The following is a 26617-nucleotide window of genomic DNA, read 5'->3' as shown; positions in this document are numbered from 1 at the left end:
CGGCATTCTACTCTCTCTTTCTGTGAATTTGGCTTTTTTAGATTCCACCTGTAAGTGAAATCATACGGTAGTTGTCATTCTCTGTCTAATTTATTTCATTTAGTCTAATGCCCTCAAGTTCATCCATGTTGTTGAAAATGGCAGGATTTCTTTTTTACTGTTAAATAATATATCTTTTTATATATGTATATATGTGCATATATACATATATACACATACACATGTATATACATATATAAATTATATAAAGAGATATTTATATATGTATGTATACACACATATATAAAAAGAAGTATTATTATTGTTGTTGTTATTTATTTTTTCTGCGACGGAATCTCGCTCTGTCGTCCAGGCTGGCATGCAGTGGTGTGATCTCAGCTCACTGCAACCTCTGCCTCCCGGGTTCAAGCAATTCTCCTGGGCCTATAAGCATGTGGCACAACATCTGGTTAATTTAAAAATAGTGATTCTCCTGCCTTAGCCTCCTAGGTAGCTGGGATTACAGGCTCATGCCACCATACCTGGCTAATTTTTTTGTATTTTTAGTAAGGATGGGGTTTTACCATGTTAAACAGGCTAGTCACAAATTCCTGACCTCAAGTGATCTGCCTGCCTCAGACTCCCACAGTGCTGGGATTACAGGTGTGAGCCACTGCACCTGACCTTATTATTGCTTTTTTTTTTTTTGACAGAGTCTAATTCCTTCACCAGGTTGAAGTGTGGTGGTTTGATCTCGGTTCACTGCAGCCTCTGCCTCCCAGGTTCAAGCAATTCTCATGCCTCAGCCTCCTGAGTAGCTGGGATTACAGGCATATGTGACCATATCCCGCTATTTTTTTTTTTTTTTTTTTTTTTTTTTTGGGACAGAGTCTCACTCCTTTACCCAGGTATAATTTTGGCTCACCACAAGCTCTGCCTCCTGGATGCAAGTGATTCTCCTGTCTCAGCCTCCCAAATAGCTGGGATTACAGGCGTGCACCACCATACCTGGCTAATTTTTGTATTTTTAATAGAGACGGTATTTCATCATGTTGGCCAGGCTAGTCTTGAACTACTGACCTCAAGTGATCTGCCCGCCTCAGCCTCCCAAAGTGCTAGGATTACAGGTGTGAGCCACCACACCAGGATGAAATGCTATCACGCTGCCATGAGCATGGAAGGTGAAGAACTTCCTGTTAAACAGGGCAGATGGATCACATACATTTATCTCTTCTCTCTTCTAAAATCTTACTAAAATAACAGTAAAGAGATAAAAAGGGCATTAGCTTTAAAGAACAAAGAGATCAGCAGAAATATGGTGATAGTTATGGTGATGACTTCCTAACATCCATTTAACTCCTAAACCAATAATAGGACTCTCTTTCACCTTGCTTGCTAATGATTGGTATAGAAAAGGACATGAGAAAATTTTTTTAAAATTATTTTTTGGGGTAGAGGGCTTTTGGAATGCTTTCTCTCACTTAAAAAAAAGAGGCATCCAGCCTGGGCAACATGGTGAATCCCCGTCTCCATAAAAAAACACAAAAATTAGCCAGGCATGATGGCATGCACCCGTAGTCCCAGCTACTCGGGAGGCTGAGGTGGGAGGATTGCTTGAGCCTGGGAGACAGAGGTTGCACTGAGATCATGCCACTGCACTCCAGACTGGGGGACAGAGACCCTGTCTCAAAAAAACAAAAAAGAGGCCGGGCGCGGTGGCTCAAGCCTGTAATCCCAGCACTTTGGGAGGCCGAGGCGGGTGGATCACGAGGTCAAGAGATCGAGACCATCCTGGTCAACATGGTGAAACCCCGTCTCTACTAAAAATACAAAAAAATTAGCTGGGCATGGTGGTGCGTGCCTGTAATCCCAGCTACTCAGGAGGCTGAGGCAGGAGAATTGCCTGAACCCAGGAGGCGGAGGTTGCGGTGAGCCGAGATCGCGCCATTGCACTCCAGCCTGGGTAACAAGAGTGAAACACTGTCTCAAAAAAACAAAAAACAAACAAACAAAAAAAACAAAAAAGAGACACAAGGCTCTGGTGGGGGACGTTGATGGTGGCAGAGGCTATGCACGTGTGGGGGCAGGAGGTATATGGGAAATGTGTACCTTCTGCTCAGTTTTGCTGGGAAACCAAAACTCCTCTAAAACATAAAGTTTATTAAGAAAAAGAAAAGAGACACACGGAACAGGTGGTCCTCAGCTTCGTCTGGATGTTGTTACATCTGCATGTGCCTGGAATTGCTACAGTTGTATAGCTACAGGACTTTGAGGATGAAGCCAAAAGACAGAAGAGCGTGGACTAAAAGAAGGGCTGTGAAAGCAAGTCAATTTCTGATCACTGGGGACTGGTGCTCCTTCACCTCTGGACCTCATGTTGCATGCGGTAAGTTTCCTGATTATTTAAGTCAGGTGTCCCCAAACTTTTTACACAGGGGGCCAGTTCACTGTCCCTCAGACCGTTGGAAGGCCGCCACATACTGTGCTCCTCTCACTGACCACCAATGAAAGAGGTGCCCCTTCCTGAAGTGCAGCGGGGGGCCAGATAAATGGCCTCAGGGGGCCGCATGCGGTCCGCGGGCTGTAGTTTGGGGACACCTGATTTAAGCGTATGGTAGTCTATGTTTTCTGCTACTTGTACCTGAAGCATCCTAACTGATACAAGCACATGAGGTCTTAACATTTTATGAAAACAGGATGTGGCTGGAGAAGCATTAACTGATGGGAAAGCAACTGACCTACTCAAGAACCTCCAGGACATCCCTAGAGCTGCAAAAGTCATAGGTGAGGTGAGGACTAAACACAGCTCAAGAGTTGAAGGTTTTAATACAAGGCAATTGGACCTAAAGGTCATTTCTACCACCTCACACAGCCAGATGATGAGTTATCACCATTTCTGCCAGGACACCCTCTTTCGTACCCCACTAAACTTTCTGGAGTCTCGCTCTGTTGCCCAGGCTGGAGTGCAGTGGTGCCATCGTGGCTCACTGCAACTTCTACCTCCAGGGTTCAAGCAAGTCTCCTGTCTCAGCCTACCGAGTAGCTGGGATCACAGATGCGTGCCACCACACCCAGCTAACTTCTGTATTTTAGTGGAGGCAGGGTTTCACCATGTTGGCCAGGCTGGTCTTGAACTCCTGGCCTCAAGTGATTGATGGGCCCACCTCGGCCTCCCAAAGTGCTAGGGTTACAGGCATGAGCCACCACACTCGGCCACCCACAGTGAACTTTCTAACAGGAGAGCCAAGCTTTGCTTGCCAGATAAATTGAACTGGAGAGATTCTAGACATGAGGCCATCAGGCTCAGCACAGAGTAGGAGTGAGGCACAGGGCTCGACACAGTGGAGCTGCGGGCCATTTCTAGTCAGGGCTTCCAGAATGCCTGTTGCCAGGCACATCACCAGGCAGGCCTCTCTCTTTGAGAAACTGGCCCCAGAGAAGGCTTCCAGATCTTGCCTTTGGGAATCCTCAAACAAAAGGCTGAGTGGTGATCAGACAAATTTTGGTTGACAGCCTCACACACAGACTTCCAATTAGGCTGGTAGAGCCTTTCTTCTAATGTACATGGTTAGAGGTCACTCAACACTGCTGGAGCATCGCCACTCTGATACTGCCCAGCCAAACATCAAAGACATGGATACGGAACGGAAACAAACCCGGAAAAAACTAAGACAATGATGGAAAGAGGAAAACCTAAAAAAACCTATGTTCAAAGATATTAGGATGTTATTACCTCTGAAAAGCGATAGTATCTTGTGGAATGGTATAAGAAACAACCAGACAAAGAGAACCATATCCTAAAAAATAGGAAGGCATCATAAATGATTAATATATCATTTTTTTGAAGATAAAGTCAAAGAAAATATTTCAGAAAGTAGACCAAGGAGATTCAGAGACAAAAAGAGGTAAGAGAGCTAAAGGTCCAACATCCAAATAATAGGAAGCCAAGAAAGAAAGAATAAAGACAATAGTGGGAAGAAAATTATCCAAGATGTTACACAGGAAAATATCCCAAAAGAGGATAAATATCTCCAGATTGAATGACCTACTGAGTGTGCAGTACAATGAATGAAAATGATGTACATTAAGAGTGATTAGCCAGGTGTGGTAGCTCACATCTGTAATCCCAGCACTTTGGGAGGCTAAGGCAGGTAGATGGCTTGAGCCCAGGAGTTCAAGACCAGCCTGGGCAACACGGCAAAACTGTGTCTCTATAAAATATAAAATAAAAAAATTAGCCAGGGGCAGTGGCTTGCACCTGTAGTCCTAGGTACTTGGGTGACTGAGGCAGGAGGATCATTTGGACCCAGGAGCTTGAAGCTGGGATAAGCTATGATTGTACATTGTACACTCCAGCCTCGGTCACAGAGTGTAACCTTGTCTTAAAAAAATAAAAATAAAAAAAGAGTGATCACTGTGAACTTTCAGAGCCCCAAGGCTTCAGAGAAAAAAACCTGATGTGTGCAAAGAAATGATAATCAGGATATTAAACTTCTTCATAAAATTTTCAATGCTACAAGTCAATGAAAAAATGTCTTTTAAATTATGTAGGGAAATGATTTTCAATCCAGTTATATACTCAAATAGATTATCAATTTAAGTGTGACTAGAATAAAAATATTTTCAAGTGTGCAAGGATTCTAAATATTGATCTCCCACACATCTTTTCACAGAAAGCTAATGGAGGAGGTACTCCATCAAAATAAACGAGCAAACCAAGAAGGAGGCAGTCACTCGGATCCAGGAAACAGCAGTCACTCTGCTTCCACACAGAAAGGGCAAAGACATGTTCCAGGATAGCAGAAACTGTTTTCATTCTAATTCTTCAAGCACAATTTAATTTTTGAACTATGTGCCTGTCTTACTCTGATTTAAACAAATGCAGGCTGGGTGGGGTGGCTCATGCCTGTAATCCCAGCACTTTGGGAAGCTGAGGTGGGTGAGGGAGGCTGAGGTGAGTGAGGGAGGCTGAGGTCAGGAGTTCGAGACCAGCCTGGCCAACATGGTGAAACCCCATCTCTACTACTGGGATGGGGTTAACTGACCTTAATTCAGTCCTTACTTAAAAATGCAAAAATTAGCCAGCCATGGTGGTGAGCGCCTGTAATCCCAGCTACTTGGGAGGCTCAGGCAGAATAGCTTGAACTCAGGAGGCAGAGGTTGCCATGAGCTGAGATCATGCCATTGCTCTGCAGCCTGGGTGACAGAGCGAGACTCTGTCTCAAAACACTAACAGCAAAAAAAGCAGTGTAATGAAGAAGAAAACTGGCTGAAACACTCCATAAGTTCTGGTTGCCAGATAAAAGAGAGGAGGAGATGAGTGGAAGAGATTCATGGGGAGTAAGCTGAGCGTGGAAGCTGTGCTCTAGCCCAGAAGTGGCTGTGGGAGCAAAGGGCGAAACAGGGATGATGACGGTATGCTTGCGTGTGCACACACACTGGGAGGAGGGAGCTCCGCATCATTTCCTTTTTGGGCTCACTTCCCTCAGGGTGCACGCAGCCTCCTAGAGATGATGGGGTGGTTTAGCTCTGGTTGCTGCACCCCAGGGTGACACCTGGCAGGAAGGAGTTCCCTGGAACCAGCTTGGCTCAGAAAAAGCAAGGCTTGGGTGAGGAGTAATGGTGAATTGGGCGATGAGTCACGGGAAGGCATTGACACAGTCACTCAAGTTTGTTTAGTGACTGTTCACTCTGTCCCCCTCCACATTATATCACCCTTCCCACCTCTGCCTGCCAGACTTGTCTAACGTCAAAGTATAGGATGATGGGTCTTGTCCAGTTCAACTCGGGGAAATGCAGAGAAAGTCCCACCCCACCACCTTGAGGAAGCAGAGCATCAGCCTTTTGTCTGAGTGTGTTGGGGAAGAGAGCAGAAGGTAATTGACCTTAATTCAGTCCTTACTATGTGCCAGGCATGAAATGTACACTTCTTATTCCATCCACCTTAGGTGAGTAAGCTAGGATCTACCTTTCTTAGATAAGAATTTTTTTTTTCCCTTTTGGTGGAGAATGGGGTCTCGCTATGTTGCCAAGGCTGCTCTCAAATTCCTGGGCTCAAGCTATTCTCCCACTTCTGCCTTCCCAGGCATTGGGATTACATGCATGAGCCACCACACCTGGCCTCAGATGAGGAAATTTTTTTTTTTTTTTTTTTTTTTTGAGACGGAGTTTCGCTCTTGTTACCCAGGCTGGAGCGCAATGGTGAGATCTCGGCTCACTGCAACCTCCGCCTCCTGGGTTCGGGCAATTCTCCTGCCTCAGCCTCCTGAGTAGCTGGGATTACAGGCACGCACCACCACGCCCAGCTAATTTTTTTGTATTTTTGGTAGAGATGGGGTTTCACCATGTTGACCAGGATGGTCTCGATCTCTTGACCTCGTGATCCACCCGCCTCGGCCTCCCAAAGTGCTGGGATTATAGGCGTGAGCCACCGCGCCTGGCCCGATGAGGAAATTTTTCTAAAGCTAATAAGAAATGGAGGGGTTTTGTGCCCGTCTGCATGACCTCAAACCTCCCAGGCTGAGAAACAGATGTAGCAACAGCCTAGGGACAAATATATAAGAAATCAGGGAGAGAACAAGGCTGGGCGTGGCAGCTCATGCCTATAATCCCAGCACTTGGAGAGGCCAAGGCAAGAGGACTGCTTGAGCCCAGGAGTTCAAGACCGGCCTGGGCAACATAATGAAACTCTGTTTCTACAAAAAAAAAAAAAAAAAAAAAAAAATAGAGAATTGGCTTGCAGTGTGGCAATATCACTATCCTAATGAGATACAGAATGGAATAGAAGTTGCTTTTACTCCAGACTCATCCCTGCCCTTTGTCAGGAATCTAGGACCTTCTGCTTCTCTGCACACTGTCCTTGTCAGTTTAAGACTAACTAGAGAGGCCGGGCGCGGTGGCTCACGCCTGTAATCCCAGCACTTTGGGAGGCCGAGGCGGGTGGATCACGAGGTCAAGAGATAGAGACCATCCTGGTCAACATGGCGAAACCCCGTCTCTACTGAAAATACAAAAATAATCAACTGGGCATGGTGGTGCGTGCCTGTAATCTCAGCTACTCAGGAGGCTGAGGCAGGAGAATTGCCTGAACCCAGGAGGTGGAGGTTGCCGTGAGCCGAGATCGCGCCATTGCACTCCAGCCTGGGTAACAAGAGAGAAACTCCGTCTCAAAAAAAAAAAAAAAAAAAAAGACTAACTAGAGTTTGCCCTTCAGACTGCATGTGCAAGCATGTATGAGGCAGAGGGGACTGTGCCCAGATTTTGTGGCACTGGCTTCCTGAGGGCTCTCAGCCTGGCTTGTCAGAGCCCAGGTTGACCCTGGCCCTCTTCGCCCTCTCCAACAGTCCTGGTGGGTTTGGCTGGGCTAGTCATCCATAGCCCTCGGGCTTTTTGAAGCAAGCAATGTGTTCCTTTAGAGTTGAAGGCAAAGAAACAGAACACGTGACTGTGTTATTCCAGGCTCCCTGGGCTGAGGGCAGAGGCACGGAGGGCAGGCAAATGGATGTCAGGCAGTGTCGAGGCCTGCATTCCCGCCCTCCACCTTCCATGGGGTACCCCTCCCACTCACCAACAGCTACCATCAATGCAGTGCTTCTTATGTGCTCAGTACTTTCTCACTTGACTCTGATTAGCTCCACTGTACAGATGAGCAATCTGAGGCTAGACAGGCTAAGAACCATGACCAAGCTTGCCTAGTTAGTAGGCACGGAGTTGAGATTTCCCCTTCAAATCCCATTCCAACCCTTGTTATCTAACTTTAACTTTTCTAATTCTAGACTCAAGTTCCTTTTTTAGCAATCCCCGACAAGAATGGGTTGCAATGTAAGAATATGAGAACTAAAATATTTTCAAGGTTAACAAAAAGATACGCAAGAAATAAATTCACACACGTTAGCATTTTCTACAAAGGGAACCCACAAGTGGGAGGGAATGACAATAAATTCCATTCATGTGTGATAGTTTTTTTTTTTTTTTTTTTGCTAAGAACAGATAATCTGTGTAGATTAAACATCTATTATATATACATCAATATGAGTAAAGAAATGTTTTTGCAAGTTTTGTGTCATTACAATATTCAACTCTGATCATGCCTGTTCAATCTTTAATTGCAGCGATCTTGTCCTAACCTAAGATAAGGGTAGGACATTTTCCTGATTAACTTTGGAAAAAAGTTCACCCCTGAATTTTCTGGTGCCTATCTCAACCTTGAAAAGCATTCTCAAAGATGATTCTGTGGGCTGCGTGCGGTGGCACATGCCTGTAATCTCGGCACTTTGGGAGGCTGAGGTGGACGAATCACCTGAGTTTAGGAGTTTGAGACCAGCTTGGCCAACATGGTGAAATCCCATCTCTACTAAAAATACAAAAGTTAGCCGGGCATGGTGGCACACGCCTGTAATCCCAGCTACTTGGGAGGCTGAGGCTGGATAATTGCTGGAACCTGGGAGACGGAGGTTGCAGTGAACCGAGATTGCACCGTTGCACTCCAGCCTAGGCGACAGAGCGAACCTCTGTCTCAAAAAAAAAAACAAAAAAAAGATTCTGTTACCAATGTTTGTAATGTATTCCTTTGCCCCCCCACTTCCTTTCCAGAGACATTCTTTTTGCTGATTAACCTCACCCCTCCTTTTCTGCTTCCCTAAGAGAACACAAACAGCTGGCATTTCTCTATAGATGAACATTCCTCTGAAAATTAAACCAAAAAGGAACAGTCGGAGCAGATCCTTCAGGCTCCACTGTCTGTTTCATTGTTTAACAGCTGCTCCCTTGTTTCTCTGTAAAGCCAGGTACTACTGCTTGGGTGAGAAGTGCCTCTATTAGTCAAAAATGGAAGGAGATTTGTATAATCAAAGAAGGTGTTCAATCTGGGTTCCCCGGAGTTCTTGGGGAACCCAAGGAGATCCCTGAGCGGGTGTGGGGGACGATGGCTCTGGGTCCATGTGTGAGCTGAGCCAGGGTCCAGGTGGAGGCAGGTCTGCTCTCCTGTCGGGCACCCATGTCAGGTTGTGCTGGAATGGAAATGTTCGACAGCCACAAAGACGTTTAAAAGCCGCTGTATACAGAATTGAAGCCCCTTCCAGAAGTTTGGAATGGAATTGTTGCTCCAACTCTAAAACAAGGGTAATATCCTTAACCAACACCCAACATCACGGTGAGAAGTCATTATAAAATGACCTTGCAACGTGAGGGGTGGCCAGGAAAGTAGCACGTCAATGGCGACAGTGACGGCGTGATGGTGAGCATGATGGAAGTGCTGGCGATGGCAACTCCATCTGACCACATCCTCCTGAACGCCCGAGGCTGAGCTCGACCATAATGACAGAGGGACTCTGGCTGGCAAACTGGGTCAGGCTTGCACCAACATGGAAGGCGTCAGGGTGAGAGCCTGGCAGATCAGGAGCGACTGCTATCAAGTCTTTGATTTTGCTTTAAAAATCAACTCTTCTCCCCTTCTTTTATGACTATGTCCTCTTAAAGCTTACTTGCTACCCCTTGAGAGCCACACTGTATACATAAAAGACATCAGATAATACCGTTATCTGCACTTCTCATGGAGTTTTATTAATGTTTCCTTTTTATAAAAATTATGGCTACTTGATTCTTATCTCATTTTTTAAACTCTAAATTTCTGAAAAGCAGGGTCTAGATTCACTAATCTCTGCACTCCTGCCTAAGAGTACCTAACATGGAATCTTGCTTATGGAGTGAGCACTCAATAAATATTTTTGAATAAATGGTTCCCTGTCCCGTTATTTGGAAACTGAGCTGCTGCCCGTCAAAAAACAGACATGCATGGATTTTAAATTACTTTTAATCCAAATGAGTTTTAATTCTGTTTTCTATTTTTTCCTTTCCGTCCAGGACAACCAAATAGAACCGCAAACAGGTGGCCCAGAAGAGTAGCTTTCCTGGTGTGGAGACACGTGGACGGACAAACAACCTCTGCTATGCCAATTTCCCTTTTTATCCTGATGATAGAAGGGCGTGGAAAAAAAATACCACGGGAAATGAACGAGCATGGTGCAGTGAGCGCCTAAGAGGTGTTAATAACCTATCCACCCCGGTTTCCCTACTCCGCTCCAGGAATTGTCAACGAATATCAAAACCTAGGCAACCAGGAAGTCACCTGGTGGCTGATGTGTCACAGTTCCTGGTTACCTGTTTCCAGCTTACTCTTGCTCTGTAAAAACACACACTGTCTGATATAAGGTCTGGTGGTCTGCTCTGAAGTCTGCTGCTGCTGACGATGATGACAGTGATGATGATAATGATGACAGCAGTAAAATCGGCTGAACAGTTTGTGGCAGGCACCGGGCTGGGCCTCTTATGTACATTATCTCATTTAAACTTTACTCCTGCCTTAGGAAGTAGTACTATTATGACTTCCATTTAACGCATCATCAGACCACACGCCACAGACCCAGCAAGCTACAGTCACTTGACCAAGCACTCAGGGCTTCTATCGTCAAGGCGGTACTTACCTAGGAAGTACAGAGTTGGGTGGCCTGGATTTTGCAGGGGATGCAACTTTCGGTTCTGGCCCAGAGCTCCCTGAAGACCCTGGCAGAGAATCTTGTGCCGGTGTGGACTGGTTTGGAAGTATTTCCCTTGTGGAAATCAGGAGATGCTCTTTATCTTTAACTTCTTTTTCCCGGGACTTGGCTTTGTGTTCTGCCAGGAGGAGGTCAAATTGCTTTTTCCGGCCCGGGACTGCCCTCCGATGGCTTAGCGAATGTGTCTAAGGAGAAGAGAAATGAAAAGCACAGCCTCTTTGATCAGCACATAAACCTGCTTCCCCAGGCCCTCCATTTCAGAAATAGCAATTCATGGAAATTTAGAGGTGCTTGAAAAGTCAACTTCAAGGCAACAGCTCCTGTTCTGTGGCTAGGAAGAGGCAGAGACCACACGAACGCAACCATGCCCTACACTCCTGGTGTTAAGAAGTCAAAGCTTCCTCCAAAAAATGGCATAGGATGATGAGCTTCAGCGCAGAACCCATGAAAACCTCTCTGCTGAAAGGCAACTGCGAGGGAATGCTAGAGTTAATCCAGGTGCAGGTGGGAGGCTCGATTCGGCCCAGACAAACAGAGCCACCAAGCAGAGAGGGCCATCGCCTTGATCCCAAGAAGCACTAGCAGTTCAGTATGAAATACAGGGCTTTGGGCTACCCAATGGCGGCCACCTTGGGTCAGCTGTTCCCCAGGCCACCCTGGTGTGGCTGGATCAGGGGCGCGGCATATCATCCTCCCCTCCAGGGCTGCCTTTCAGGGCGCTGCCGCCGCCGCCGCCGCCGCCGCCGCCGCCGCCGCCGCTGCTCCTGCATACATTAAAACGTAGCAGGCTTTAGAACCGCCTGTGAGTGCCTATAAATACAATTTACTGTCTGGCCTCACAAGTAACAGGGGAAGCCTAGTTTTTTTTTTTTTTTTTTCCTTCTTAAAAAGCCAGCCAGCTTGAGGCAGGCACTCTGCTACCATGGACAAGAAGAAAGCATTTCCCTTACAAAGAACAGCTGGGGGTCATGTCGAGGCTCCACACCCTGCCGTGTGCAGAGAGTGGCATGCAAACATTTCGACAAAGGCCCCAGCGAGAGCAGGAAGTATTTTTTATGGAAAGAGAAATACCTTGCAGGTGAGGGATCTTGTGCAAGGTTTCTTTGTCTCGGGATCCAATACTCCACAGTGTTTATTTGGGTCAAATTCTCTCTCTGGTTTAAGAAACAAACAAAAAATATAAGAAAAAAGGAGACTAAATAGGATTTGGCATTAAGACTACATTTTTAAAAAATGCACATTTGCACCAACAAGTGAGACATTGTCAGGCAATCTGTTTTTTTGTTTTTTTGTTTTTTGTTTTCTCAACCGGCTGCTAAAATGCTTCCAGAACCGCTTGGTGGGGAAATGGTGCTCCCCTCTGAACCCAGAGTTCCCAAGTCTAGCTTCGGCAGGATGGCCGAACATAGCACAAGGCTCGGGAAAGAGGGTGGGCGCAGGCACTGAAGGGAAGGAGAGGAGCCGTGCCGCTCTTAAAACGCCTTATTTCACTTGCAATGGGTCCACAGGTCCTTGGCATTTGGGCAAAGCTGGCTGCAGACCAGGGAGAGCCACCTGAGACCCAGTGGTCCCTTTCATGGGCTGCTCCAAGAGTGCAGAAACCCCGGCTCTGGCTCCTGCCTTCTTGCTAGTTTTAGCCATTTAAGTGGGAGATTACTCCTTGACATGTCAGAACGACCTGGCTCTCTCACACTTGACAAAGCCCTCAGCGCAGGCTTTACACACAACCTTGCTGACCACAAACACCATTTACCTGATGGAGGGGGACTCTGGCAGTGTTACAGGCAGAGGCAGGGGAGGAGGCTGAACTTGAATGTGCGGAGAGGGCAGAGTCTGCTCATCTCACAGCTGCTCCCCTCCCTGCCCCACTGTCTGGGCCTGATGCTTCACGTGGGAATCAAACACGGCAGGCTGCCCCTGTGAGATGAAGGATGTCTGTGCAGAGAGGCCAGGTTTCCCCAGCTCCTGCCTTTCCAGTTGACTGTGGACAGCTCGTGTGGCAGTTACATCTAAGCAGCCTGTTCTTTCTATGCTCATCTTGGGTCCTTCACCCCTGCCAGCATGACAATCATGCTGTAATGAGGGCCTCTGAAGTGATTTCTTTTTTTCATTTTTATATTTTTTGAGACAGGGTCTCGCTCTGTTGCCCAGGCTGAAGTCCAGCGGTGGGATCACAGGGCTCACTGCAGCCTTGACCTCCTGGGCTCAAGCCATCCTACTGCCTCAGCCTCCTGAGTAAGAGGTATGTACCACCATGCCCGGCTAATTTTTATTTTTTGCAGATACAGGGTCTCACTACACTCTCCAGACTAGGGGATCTCTTAAGGATCCTTTGGCCTTTAAAATTTCACTTCTCAGATGGCCTGTTCCGTTTTTGGAAGGCACCAAGCAAACATGTAAGTCCCGCAGAGCAGGAAAGACACAGCCCTCTGGGCACGTGGGGCGTCTGGTAACAGTGTTGGTGGTGGTAGGGGGTGTACAGAAATTGGTGGCACATCCTTAATACCCTGGAATGGCTGCAAACTCAAAAAAGGTTACCTAACCAGAAAACTGGCTGCAATTGGAGTAAACTCTGAGCATACAATAAAGCTCAGATTATAACATAATAAATACACATATTCTATTTTCAAAAGCTTTGAGAGTCACAGGGAGGTTGCAGTGGTCGTGTCTATGGCATGCACAAGAAAACCACTCTACACCCAAGCAGATTCCCTGGCTGGTTATCAAAGTGCCTCTCTGCTTTTTTTCTTTTTGTCTGCCTTTCTCTCTCTCTGTTTGTTTGTTTGTTTGTTTGTTTTTTTAATTTCTTTCTTTCTTTTTTTAAGCTTCACTTAGGGGCAAAAAAAAAAACAAAACTGCTAGGCCTGGAGATGCTGGTCTGCTCGGAGCCCTCTCTGACCAGGCTGCCTGGCATGGTGTTTCCTCTTGGGTCCGTCAGAGTCAGGCCTGTGCCTGGTCCCACACCAGCGCCTCATGTCGACCTGGAGCTGAGCAGGCTGTTGGCTGTGGGGAGGAGCCGGCTGCCAAATGTGAAAGTGAGGCGGAAACAAGCAAAAGACCCCAAAAGACAGGACAACCCACAAAATGCAAAAACCACACATGCGGCAAAAAAAAAAAAAAATCCCCAAGCAACTTCAGATGGGGTCGCAGGCTGGAAGCCAAGGCCGTGCTTCTGTTACAGCAAGGACCCCTCGGCCTCCAGCCCCTGTGCCCACGCCTACCGGTTTTCCGGGGATGGTGCCACCATCTCTGAGGAGTGAAACCGAGCTTTCCATTGAGGAAGAGCCAGGCGCTGGGGGCTCCAGCTTGAACCGTGAGGCCCACGGTGCTCAGGAAGAGTGCCAGGCTCTACCTTCCTCTCTTGACAGTGGGTGGGCAGTGCAGGCAGAGACGTGCAAGGCACGATACCTGCTTTATTTGAACGCTTTGGGACTGAGGGACTTTTCAGACATATTTTTAAGAGAGGTACAGATGAAAGACAGAAAAACTAGAAATACAGTCAAATACAGAAGGAGACAATAAAATTACCCACAATTCCTTGGGTGCTTAAAAATCGAGCTTAACCCGAGGACAGTTTCTCTGTCATAGTGTGGTTGTCACTGTATTTTACTTTCTCTGGCCAGCATTAGGGAGTGCCCATGATGTGTGAAGAAGTTATGACGATTATAGCTTTTCCTGGTCTTTCAGAGAAAGTAAAAACGGCCACGTTTAGTTCTACAGCAGATCCAAAGCAAACATTGCCCACATGGGGGCCTCCAGCAGAGCAACTGTAATCTCAGAGAAGGGCCCCACGTGCCTCTCCTGGCATCCCAAGCGTCTGCTCAGACAACCAAGCAGCAGACCCAAAAGAGGCCACCCCAACATCCCATGGGCACTGCCAGCCCTAGCGTTCCTGTTTGGGAATTCCAACCTGAGTATGGGGGATCGACAGTTGTAAACCCAACTGCAGAATCAACCTGGAAACTCCCAAAGCCAAAAGACAGAGGCTCTGTGTCCCTGTGCAGCCCAGTGCTGGCGGGGCTGCCCCTCGCACGCCTTGAGCTGCCGTGAGATGCCTCTGTGTGTGTGTGTGTGTGTGTGTGTGTGTTGTCCGGCTTCTTAGCAGTGAAGCGTCTATGGAAGCCAGCACTAGTTCAAGCTGTCAGCATGATGCAGATACACAGAACCACCTGCTCACAAGACCCTTGGAATCGACAGACTGGGTCAGTGCAGGGCACCCTGCCACCTGGGTTGCTAGGGTCACTGGCATTAAGTACTGAACTAAGTCAGGGACTTCATCTGCCCAGGGAAGAAGAGACCTGGTTTTCCTGTGCATTTTTAGGTGGGGTTCCTGTTTGCAGGTGAACTCCACATCCCCCTTAAAAGTAAAACAGACCTGCTTAATGACAAGAACACATCACTCCTTGATTATGGATGTGACTCCCTTTCAGTCTAATCATGAGTCAGACCCTGATGACCCTGACACATACCTGAAAGTCTCCTGTAAGGCTTGTTGCTGTTTTTGGTGCCATTTTGGTGTTTCTTGTCTATGGTGGTTGGCAGAATTCCTTTGCCATTTAAGATCTTCTCTGGTGAAGGTGGCACTGACTTGGACATCAGGACCGGCTTAATTAAAGAAGGGGTGGAGACAGCGGAGGACGAGGTGGAGGAGGCGGAAACTGCAGTAGTGGCTGTAGAGTTCATTTTGACATTGGCACCATCTGCCTTCACTAGGTTAGGAATTTTCTCTAAACTGACTACAGGAACCGGAACGCTGAAAAATAAATGAACAAACACACACAATTGCCTTCTTTGATACATTTAGTCTGCTGAGGAGCCATACCCGCTTATCATTATCAGAACATGGCCTTATCACTTATTTATACTCCTCCTACAAGCGAGCAGCATGAGTCCAGTTTTGATGGGAGACAACTCTGTGCCCTGGAAAGGATCAACAGGGGGTGTGAGGCTGGCACGGCGCCAGGGGTGGCATCAGGGCTGACTGATTACCTCCCATGCTGGGCTGTCCCATAGATCCTGCAGCTGCCCCCTTCCCGGGCCCTAGAGGTTGACGGTCTCCGACGCAGCACCTTGGGCAGAACAAGGCGCCCGCTGGGAAGCTCAGGAAGAGATGCCGTTTGTCCCCTGAAGACAGTGTGCCACTGCTGAATCACGCCCCCTCCCCCCGCCGCTCAGCGAGTCCCCAACCCGGCCCGGATCGGGCCTGACATCTGCTGAGCTCCGGAGTGCTGACAGGATGACACCACACGGAGGCATGGCTGGAGGCCAGCGTGCTGCACGGCGTGCTGTCGGACGGCTTCTGGATCACTCTCACATCCTGGGGATGGGCTCAAACTGAGTGAGCCGCCATGTAGCATTAGCCAATATTCCATTTTAGGCAGCGAGTTATGTAAATAGGCAATTCTCAAGGCTGGCAGGTGAGAGGATGAATTTTAAGAAGGCAGAGCACAAAGGTGTGCTTGACTCTTCAGAATCTGTCACCTTAGCCCCCTTCCCTGCTATTTCTCCTGTATGGGATGTGCATTTGATTTCTCTGCCTCTTTAATGCAGAAGGACCTGTGTCTGGGGGGCCTTGGAGAACTCTGTCTCAGGGTCTTAAAAGATGAGATGAATAAGCTTTGCTTTGGTCCCTGAGCTAGATTCCCTTCCCTCCTGGCAGGAGGGGAGAATGCTAACATGGGCTCCCCTGTCATCTCTGAGCTGAGAGTGAAGCCTACTTAGCTATTTGAATGCCAAATGATCTAGAATATGGCTTTTACATTCCTGCAGACAATGTGGGGCAGGGAAGAGGGGCTGTTTTTGGCAGGCGAAGAATCTTATCTGTCCACATGGTGGGCTGGCTCTCCTTTCTCTAAGATTCATTCACAGATTATTCCTTTGATCAACTTGCTCATGAAATTATTTTAGCCCCGTCCCAGCCCCTGCCCCTTTTATGTCTTTGAAACAGGATCACAGCTGTTTGTTACAGATCTTTGCCAGTGAGAAGGGTGCAGAGTAGTGGGACAGACTGTGGCTGGACATTATGGACTTCTCCCTTGGACCACGTACCTTTTCGGGCTGGGGAAAGGTGATGTGGGGTTTCAAGTCCCATGTGAGGGGACACTAGAATGACAGTTTTTGGTAACACCCTGTGCCATCGCCAATTCCGTCCTTGATCAGAGTGTCTCAGTCTCTGACACAGAGCTGAACTGCAGTTCCTTTCTATTTAATGGCAATTCTCAAAGCACTCCCCTATCACTGAAGAATGGCACAAGAAGCCCTTTGAGAATGGGTGCACCAAGATGCTACACAGAGATTACCTGGTGAAATTAGTGCTGCATTCCTGATTTTTTTTTCCAAGTGATAAGAGGCAAAAAAAAGTGATACAGAATTCTTCTAGGCTTACTCCTTGGCACATTTAAAAAGCCGCAAGTGACAGAAATCAGGGTTCTGAAGAGAGATTTGTATACCCATGTTCATAGCAGCTTTATTCACAGTAGCCAAAGGTGGAAGCAGCCCAGGTGTCCATCAGCAGATGAATGGGGAAGCCAAACGTGGCATATTCCGCGTTAAAAAGGAAGGAAATGCTGACACGGGCAGGCACCTTGAGGATATTACGTTAAATGAAATAAGCCAGTTACAAAAGACAAATACTGTACAATTCCACTTATATGAGGTACCTGGAGTAGTCAAGTTCATACAGACAGAAAGTAGAACAGTGGTTGCCAGGGAATGGGGAGCAGGGAGAATGGGCAGGTTTTTTTTTTTTTTTTTTTTTTTTAATGCCGTTTGAACAACTGTATAGAGTTTCACTTTTGCAAGACAGAAAAAAAAGTTCTGGAGACTGGTTACACAACAGTGGGAATGTAGTTAATATTATCGAAATGTACATTAAAAATGGTTAAGGTGGTAAACTTTATGTTAGGTGTAAAATTTTTTTACATGTACAAACTAAAAAAAAAAAAAAAAAAACAAAGGAAATTACAAAACTCTTACAACCTATTATACTTCAATAAACCTGACCTTAAAAATACAGATCAGGGCCGGGCACAGTGGCTCATGCCAGTCATCCCAGCACTTTGGGAGGCTGAGGCAGGTGGATCATGAGGTCAGGAGTCCAAGACCAGCTTGGCCAACATGGTGAAACCCTGTCTCTACTAAAACTACAAAAAGTAGCTGGGCATGGTGGCATTCCTGTAATCCCAGCTACTCAGGACCCTGAGGTAGGAGAACTGCTTGAACCAGAACCTAGGAGGTGGAGATTGCAGTGAGCCGAGATCGTGCCACTGTACTCCAGCCTGGGTGACACAGCAGGACTCTGTCTCCAAAAAAAAAAAAAAAAAAAAAAAAAAAATTATCAGTGGCCTGGTGTGGTGGCTCATGCCTGTAATCCTAGCACTTTGGAGTCTGAGGCAGGAGGACTGCTTGATCCTGGGGGTTTGAGACCAGCCTGGGCAACATAGTGAGACCAGTCTCTACAAAATAAAAATAAAAATTAGCCAGGCACGGTGGTATGTGCCTGTAGTCCCAGTTACTTGGGAGGCTGCAAGTGGATCACTTAAGCTCAAGAGTTTGAGGTTACAGTAAGCTATGATCACACTATTGCAAGGCAGCATGGACAACAGAGCAAGACTGTGTCTCAACCCATCCCACTGGCCCTGTGGGCACCCCCAAACCCAAACTTATTGGCCAGGTGTGGTGGTTCATGCCTGTAGTCCCAGCATTTTGGGGGCCAGGGTGAGAGGACTGCTTGAGGCCAGGTTTTATTTTTTGAGACAGAGTCTCTGTTGCTCAAGCTGGAGTGGGCAGTGGCACCATCTTGGCTCACTGAAACCTCTGCCTCCTGGATTCAAGTGATTCTCTTGCCTCAGCCTCCCAAGTAGCTGGGATTATAGGTGTGCACCACTACACCTGGCTAATTTTTGTATTTTTAGTAGAGATGGGGTTTCACCATGTTGACCAGGCTGGTCTCGAACTCCTGACCTCAAGTGCTCCTCCTGCCTCAGCCTCCCAAAGTGGCAGGATTACAGGTATGAGCCACCATGTTCAGCCATTTTTTTTTTTTTTTTTTTTTTTTTCTGACATGGAGTCTTGCTCTTGTTGCCCAGGCTGGAGTGTGCAGTGGCACGATCTTAGCTCACTGCAACCTCTGCCTCCTGGGTCAAGCAATTCTCCTGCCTCAGCCTTTTGAGTGGCTGGAATTACAGGCATGTGCCATCTCACCTGGCTAATTTTTGCACTCTTAGTAGAGATAGTGTTTCACCATGTTGGCCAGGCTGGTCTCGAACTCCTGATCTCAGGTGATCCACCTGCCTCAGCCTCCCAAACTGCTGGGATTACAGGCATAAGCCACTGTTCCTGGCTGAGGCCAGGTATTTGAGACCAGCCTGGACAACATAGTGAGACCACGTCTCTACAAAAAGCTGGGCATGTTGGTACACACACATAGTCCCAGCTACATGAGAGCCTGATGGGAAGAGTGTTGCTTGAGCCCAGGAGTTTGAGGCTGCAGCAAGCTAGGATTGTGCCACTGTATTCCAGCCCGGGTAACAGAGTGAGACCCTAGCTTGGGAAAAAAAAAATTATATGAATCTGTTCTGTTCAAAAACCTTCTATTGATTTAATTTCTCACCCTTGTTCTGATCTGTTGACTTATTTATTTATTTATTTATTTATTTATTTATTTATTTATTTTTTGAGACGGAGTTTCGCTCTTCTTACCCAGGCTGGAGTGCAATGGCGCGATCTCGGCTCACCACAACCTCCGCCTCCTGGGTTCAGGCAATTCTCCTGCCTCAGCCTCCTGAGTAGCTGGGATTACAGGCACGCGCCACCACGCCCAGCTAGTTTTTTTGTATTTTTAGTAGAGACGGGGTTTCACCATGTTGACCAGGATGGTCTCGATCTCTCGACCTCATGATCCACCCGCCTCGGCCTCCCAAAGTGCTGGGATTACAGGCTTGAGCCACCGCGCCCGGCCCTGACTTATTTATTTAGGGAAAAAAATTAAACTTCAAGTGTTGATATGAACACATGGACAGCAAGGTGAGAAGGTGCTCTAGGGCCTAGACAGCCTTCTCTGATGTATTTATTTCTTTGTGAAGCCAAGTCAGTTTAGGAAAGGAAATTAGAACTTAAAGTTCCAGATCTACTTCTCATTGCATGAGCTGGTACGAGTTAACATAATGCCTCTAAGTTTCTGTGAAAAACGCCCTATGTAGATGTTAGGCCCTCAGGCCTTCAGCAGACAAAAGTATGATGCCTGGGATAGAATAATCCAGGCAATTGTACAGATAGAAATATATTTAAAAACCAAGCCAAGCAGCCCTCAAATGCTCACAGCACAGTCTGTGTTTCTCCTCTAAAGCCGATGTCCAGCTCTGAATGTGCTCCTTAAGGCATGAGCACAGGTGCACCAGGTCCCAGCATGTAGAACCATGCCAGTCATCTCCTTGGGGACACTCCTTCCCAACTGTGTGTAACTGAGTTTGGGCCAGGCCAGTGAATGTCTGTGACTATCTCCTAATTTGGAATTTTTTTCCACTATGTAATGAATATGGCCCATTCATACGCTACTGTCAATGCTTCCAGAACTCAGCTGGATGCGAAATTGGAGCCCATCGGAAATAAGAAAGACAGCCTGACGTGCAGTCCTCTGGAACGAAGAAGAAGAAGTGTTGGGGAAAAAAGTCCGATCAAGAATGTTTCAAAGGTTTCAAACACCAGGTGAGTTGGTGAGGAGCTGGGCCACCGAGTAAACACCTCTGATGTTAGGTAAAAGGATGATAACTTGGCCGGAGAAGAGAAGGGAGACTGAGCCCTTTTGAGTGCGTTCCCAGGGTGTTCATTAGCTAGTGGACAAGGGCTTAGAAGAGTGAGGGAGGGGAGCCTGGAGCTGCCTCTGATACTTTCTTCTTTGGTGTTCCTTCTCTCCCTCAAAAGCTTTGGGCTTTCTCTGGAAGGGAACCTGCCTTGGCCTGCACTGAGAGGATACAGAAGTAGGCAGCTGAGTGACGGTGGCAAAAGCATTTGACCTTGCCATCCTCTTCCCCAGTGTACACGCTAGCCATTGGGCCAGACTTTCTTCACTGCAGTTGGCAATAGCCCCGAGATCCTGAACTGAGAGAGCAAAGGAGGACACGGTCACAGGACAGTGCCACAGAATCTGGAAAGCCAATCCCAGAGACGATCCTTTTTTTTTTTGAGACGGAGTTTCGCTCTTGTTACCCAGGCTGGAGTGCAATGGTGCGATCTCGGCTCACCGCAACCTCCGCCTCCTGGGTTCAGGCAATTCTCCTGCCTCAGCCTCCTGAGTAGCTGGGATTACAGGCACGCGCCACCATGCCCAGCTACTTTTTTGTATTTTTAGTAGAGACGGGGTTTTACCACGTTGACCAGGACGGTCTCGATCTCTCGACCTCGTGATCCACCCGCTTCGGCCTCCCAAAGTGCTGGGATGACAGGCTTGAGCCACCGCGCCCGGCCGAGATGATCCTTTTAACCAAACAGATCCCGCTGACATAAAAGCCTATGTAGAGCCCCGCCCCCCACCTCCCGTACACACAGATCACACGTGTGCCTATGCTCCAGCGAGTGGGACAGTGCAGTCACAGGGAAGCCAGCGTCTCAGAATTGTCTTCTGCTTCCGCTCACTGCTTCCGCTCACTGTCCCCGCATGCATTCCCCTCACTTCCTCTGCTGTCACCTTCCCTGGCCAGCAAAGTGTCCCAGCCTTGGGCACACCCCTTCCAGATGGCCATGGGCCCTGAATGACAGGTTTGGCTTTTTTCCATTTGGAAAGAAGCCAAAAGGTTCTGACTGCTGCTTTCACAGTATGGGCATCTCCCATCTTCTTTGTGTCCAATCACAGTAACGCAAACACCTCCCTGTGCAGGTGGTGGGACCTGGGAGGGGGTGGTGAGTTGGCAACAACCTGATGGCTGACTCAGCAATTTATTATGCTGTTTGCTTAGGTCACAAACAAGCCTGGCAGTTACCCCCGGGCTTAGCTAAAGCCCTTCAAAGTTCCTTTCCCTTCAGTCTAAAGGATGCATGTGCACACTTCCCAAAGTCACACAATTAGCTGCATTTATCAACTCACGATTGTCCTTTCTTTGTGGAGCAGTATTTGAAAGGGAAAGATGAGTCCCCACGCTTCCCCTGCTGCTTTCATAATGCCTGTTTTGTTCGCTTGGGATGAACTCTTTCAGGGAGCTCAGGGCTGCAGCCTGTTCCCCTGCTGTGTCTAATATGCTGGGAGTAGTTATCTCCTCATCTCTGTACCTCTGTCTCGGTCCTGGGAAAGGAACCCAATGCCGAGAACATCCTCCCTCACCCCTCTTGCTACGTGGGGGCGGTATCTACCTCTGTTTCTTTTGTGCTGCTTTAGTTGCCCACGTCTTCTTCCTGTGTGCTTGGCCTGTCTGAATTTATCTTTCTAGACCAAGGCGGGTCCTCTGGCTTTAAGAAACATGATTCTCTTGGCATCAAGTAGATTCCCTCCCTGCCCAGTGATGTCTGCAAAAGAACAGAGGTGGAGACTCGTGACGGTGCCATTGCAAGAGCCACCAACGTGCCGCAGGGCCAGCTGCCCTCCTGCCAGCTACGCTTTCCTGGTGATCGTGATCTATTCTTTTATTATCAACGGATATGCCTCAAGAGAATGGTTCAGAATGTCTTTAGGTCTGCAGAAATTATTGCCAGCCCTTCCTCACTTACCAGAGCAGGGTAAAGACGAATTTGACAGGCAGGAGCCTGAAGACATATGGTATTTGTGCTGTGGGTTTTGTGTCTGATGAGAGTTCTCAGCTGTCTGATTTCCTCCACCAATTCCTCCCACAAAAGCCTATGTGCTTATGCTGCTGGCCTGGCAGAATTCTGAGAGCCTCTGACTCACTGGCAGAGCCTTAGAAGGGCCATGTTACCCAGCCTCTCGGCTTCCAAGCAGTGATAGCATTAAGTCATCCCAAAGAAAAAGGAATGTACCCTCTTTTAAAATGCCCTTGGAGAAGGAATTCAATTTGGCTCTCTTGGACGTATTTTGGCGGCTACTATAAGGAAATTATTTATATCCAATCTAAATTTGGGGAGATTCTAGAAGGCTGAGAGGCAGGCAATCACTAAGAATCAGGGTGAATAACAGAGACACAAAGTCCTACCGTGGCATGACAGATACGGTTGGTACTGCATACATCCTGACGAGTGAATACATGATATTTTTGCGTGTGTGTCTGGAAAAATATTGGGAAAACTTTCAGAAGCCTGTCTGTGAACTCCTTCAGCAAACAGAAACAGGCTTTCAGCCACAAAGCATGGTAACTAAGAATATCTGCCGGCCAGGCGTAGTGGCTCACACCTGTAATCCAAGCACTTTGGAGGCCAAGGCGGGCGGATCACCTGAGGTCGGGAGTTCAAGACCAGCCTGACCAACATGGTGAAACCTCGTCTTAATTGGAAAAAAAAAAAAAAGTATCTGTCAGATAAATCTAATACTATTCTGTGGCTGAGCGTCAGGCCTGGTGGTTAGAGAGGAGGCCTGGTGTCTGATCTCTCCTGGCCTTTGCACAGTTTTGAGTTCTCTCCCACATAACACACCTTCGGTAAACTGGGGAAATGTGGTCAGAACACACAGCTATCGGGTGAGTAGTCCTGGCAGCAGAGGCAAAAGAAAGATGGGTTAGCAGGGCTCAATTCTAGCCTAGAGTGGTGCCATGCAGAGCTCGACAGGGCCCCCCCACCACCAAGGTCAGATTGTCATCAGTGACTTTGACGACGGGCCAAGGCTTTGTTCCTCAATTGGGTTAAGAGATGATTAGCTGCTGAGAAGAATGATGTGGGATTTCCTCCTGAGTCAGTTAGGTGGGAGGAAAAAATGAACAAGCTGACTTGCAAGAACTGTAAAAATGGCCAGGAGCAAATCAAATAAAATCAGGGAGAACAAGTATGACTGAATTGAAGGTCTGTGTCTTGTCAATATTCTAGCAAATTCATAGAGTGTGGAGTGTTTCAAGATAGTTTAGGATAAGTCTTAGGAATACAGTCTTTCAAATCAGATCAACCTAGACTCAAATCCTGACTTTTCTGTTGCTGGATGCATTACGGCATCACAGCCTTCGGCTATGAGGTTTCAGGGCCTCAGTGAGCCCATCAGGACTCGGTAAGGATGAGAAAGGGGACAGCTGGTTTGGTAGGGAGGGAGCGCTGCTTTCAGTCCTGCCTTGGTGGGGTGGCCTCACACAGTGCAAAGCCCACACAAGCCTAACTTATCTCAGGTCTTCATGCCTCAGTTTCATTATCAGTCAAATGAAGATGACAAGAGATACTTGTGATTAAACGAGATAACAGACACCAAGTGCTTAGCATTGTGGCAGGCACATAGCAGACTCTCAATCAACTGTAACTAAATAAAAAAGGGACGGGATCCCAGCATCTGCTCTCATCCCCCTGATCCTTGTAGGGTATTATATGTGGGGTGCAAATCATGGTCACCATCAGAAACCTTCCGTCTCCTTAGTCCCTTCTGGTCCCACAATAGAAGGAGGGGCAGACAGGGTGGAGGCAGAAACACCAGTGGAGGGTGGGGGCAGCAGCCTTCCACATTCATGCAGAGTAGAGGACCCCTTCTGGGTGGCGCAGTGAAGAGGAAAAGCAGAACGAGGTGGGGCCAGACTCAATGACCCTTTTCCAGGACCTGTCAGCCCTACTTCGCAATCCCACCTAGTTCTCCATCCCTCGTATTCTAGGCACTGCTTAAGCCTGGACTAGTGGTTAAAGGTCCCATCTGGAGAGGACGTTCTGGATTCTGGAGTAAGGAGGAGGAACTCCAGCCTCCTCACGTACAAACGTGGTCTCCCGTAATCCTGAGGCATGTTAGGCACTGGAGCTCTCCGCTGGTTCGAAGATGTCTTCCAGAGAAAGACATCTTAGCACCAGCGGAGCCCCCCTCCAGCTGCTCCAATTTTCTGGAAGCAGGAGGCCCCAGCACAGGTCTCCCTGCTGGTCTGTTAGTCTCTCTTATACTTCTGTTATCCACGGCTTCCCAGGGCATGGAGCTCAGAAGGTGGTCTCCAAACCTGCTGGGTGAATAAGGGATACTAAGTGTCCTGACATTCCTGGGGAGTCCTAGTGCCCTAGAACTGTGAAAAAAGCCGCAAGCCAGAGAACAGGAGAAGATAAAAAAGGAAAAATCGAGCCCTCATGCAGTGGGGCATACGATGCTGCACAGCCTGCCTTTGGGACCAGCTGTGTCTGCAGCAGTGTGGCCTCAGGCAGGAAGTCCAGGAGGGTTTTAAGGACAACCCTAGACCAAATCTACTGCACCTGCTAAGTGCCTTTCCTCCGCACATGAGAACAAAGAGTCACACAATTCCAATGAATGGCCACTGAAATTCACATCAATGCAGAAATGGCATCAGAGCCTTGGAGGGCGGGAATTGAGAAGGCAGATATTAGGAGGCAAGTGGATTCTGCAGGGAGCACCGGTGCGGGATGAGGCAGAGCCCCAAGCACCCGCCGCCAGCACTGGCCCAGAACAGGCTCCGCTCGGGAGCAGCAAGCGGAAGCGCTCCCCTCTGCAGCCAGCAGAGGTCATTGGTTCCTGCTGTTCCAACTGCAAGCTGCTCCGTCTGCAACGCCTTCCAGCCAGTACAGTTCAGTTACTGTTTCCCAACGGTGCTGGAGGCAATACTGACCCAAGGGAAGACAGGGCAACTCCTTACAGAACACCCTCCATTCCCCTGCCAGGAAGGCTGGGAGCTGGCACCCTGAGCAGAGACCCTGGGCTCCCATCCTCAGCCTTTGGCCTTCAAGAAGTTTTTTCTGAGCACACTGAGAGATGAGGAAATGGCAAAGCATCCCAGGCTACTGATCAGTGCTCTGGCTTCTGGCTAGGTACCCTGACACCTGCTGCTCCCAGTTTCCTGCCAGAGGAAAAGCCCCTGGGAGCACCTTCCCTCTCCCGGGCATCACTTACTCACTCTGCTTTTTCCTTTTTGGTATTAGAATCCAGTCCTGGGCAGGCAGCCTTTCACCTGAACCACCTCCATCCAGAAAACAAAGCACATTTTCTTTTTAAACATCTAAAAGTTTATTCTGAATGGCATTTTTGCCATATTAAAAAAAAAAAAAGTTTACTCTTCACACTGACCTACAGCAAACTCAGGATAGCTCTGTCCCAAATTAAATAGACTTTCTTTTTTAAACTCTATGTTAGCAACATCAGGCTGGGCGTGGTGGCTCACGCCTATAATCCCAGCACTTTGGGAGGCCGAGGCAGGTGGATTACTTGAGGTCAGGAGTTTGAGACCACCCTGACCAACATGGCAAAACCCTGTCTCTACGAAAAATACAAAAACTAGCCGGGCATGGTGGTGTACACCTGTAATCCCAGTTACTAGGGAGGCTGAGGCAGGAGGATTTCTTGAACCCACAGATGGAGGCTGCAGTGAGCAGAGATCGTGCCACTGCACTCCAGCCTAGAAGCCAGGGCAAGACTCCACCTCAAACAAACAAAAACAACAACCAAAAAACGCCATGTTAACATCATCAACACCCAGTGAGAAACCAGCTCTTCCCTGACAGTCACTCACAAGTCGGTCTGACCGAAGTCCACCTCTTAAACCGGCCTCAGCATCCCTTGCAATCTTTCTGGCTTGGCCTCTCTGTGTGTTCTAATCTGTTTGCACTCAGCCAATGCAAATCTGACCAAGAGAGGCTTTGTGGGCTACCCATGGCCCAGAGGTCCAAGTACAACCTTCACAGCCTGCCCCCCTCCCTCCTCCCGGCCCAGCTACCTTCTCCCACAGCCTCACTGGACTTCTCCCTTCTTCTTGAACACCAGTGCTCCGGCCTGGCTCTGTGCCTTTCCATGGGCCGGGCTCTCCTGCTGGTGTGCCCTCCCCCGTTCTCCGGGTGAATACTCCCCCATCTGTCCAGATCCGGAGGAAACATCCCCTTCTCTCCCAGTGCCTGCTGTTCCTTCCTAGGTGTTTCTGCTGCACTCATCATGGCCTATGGCAAGGTTTTATTTCGGCATCTATGTGCCCTGACCAGACTGTGAGCTGCCTGACAATGGGAACCCTATCCCAGTATACATGTCACTCTGGAAT

At 48.0% G+C, this 26617-nt stretch overlaps 1 protein-coding gene across 12 annotated transcripts in view; it reads right to left on the bottom strand.

Annotated features, from left to right (window-relative positions):
• ATXN7L1 (ataxin 7 like 1) overlaps positions 1-26617 on the bottom strand; it is a 274608-nt gene that overhangs the window by 26906 nt on the left and 221085 nt on the right. For all 12 annotated transcript variants that reach the window (XM_010344377.3, XM_010344400.3, XM_010344406.3 and 9 more), the window contains 3 exons: positions 15002-15285; positions 11604-11686; positions 10461-10717 (listed from right to left, as the gene is read on the bottom strand). In XM_010344377.3, the coding sequence (XP_010342679.1) occupies positions 10461-10717; positions 11604-11686; positions 15002-15285 (624 nt within the window). The remainder of the gene's footprint in view (positions 1-10460; positions 10718-11603; positions 11687-15001; positions 15286-26617) is intronic.

Source organism: Saimiri boliviensis, chromosome 10 (genome assembly GCF_048565385.1).
Source record: "Saimiri boliviensis isolate mSaiBol1 chromosome 10, mSaiBol1.pri, whole genome shotgun sequence".
Taxonomy (NCBI): domain Eukaryota; kingdom Metazoa; phylum Chordata; class Mammalia; order Primates; family Cebidae; genus Saimiri; species Saimiri boliviensis.
Note: the sequence above shows the minus strand (reverse complement) of the source record. Positions and strands in the feature narration are given on the sequence as shown.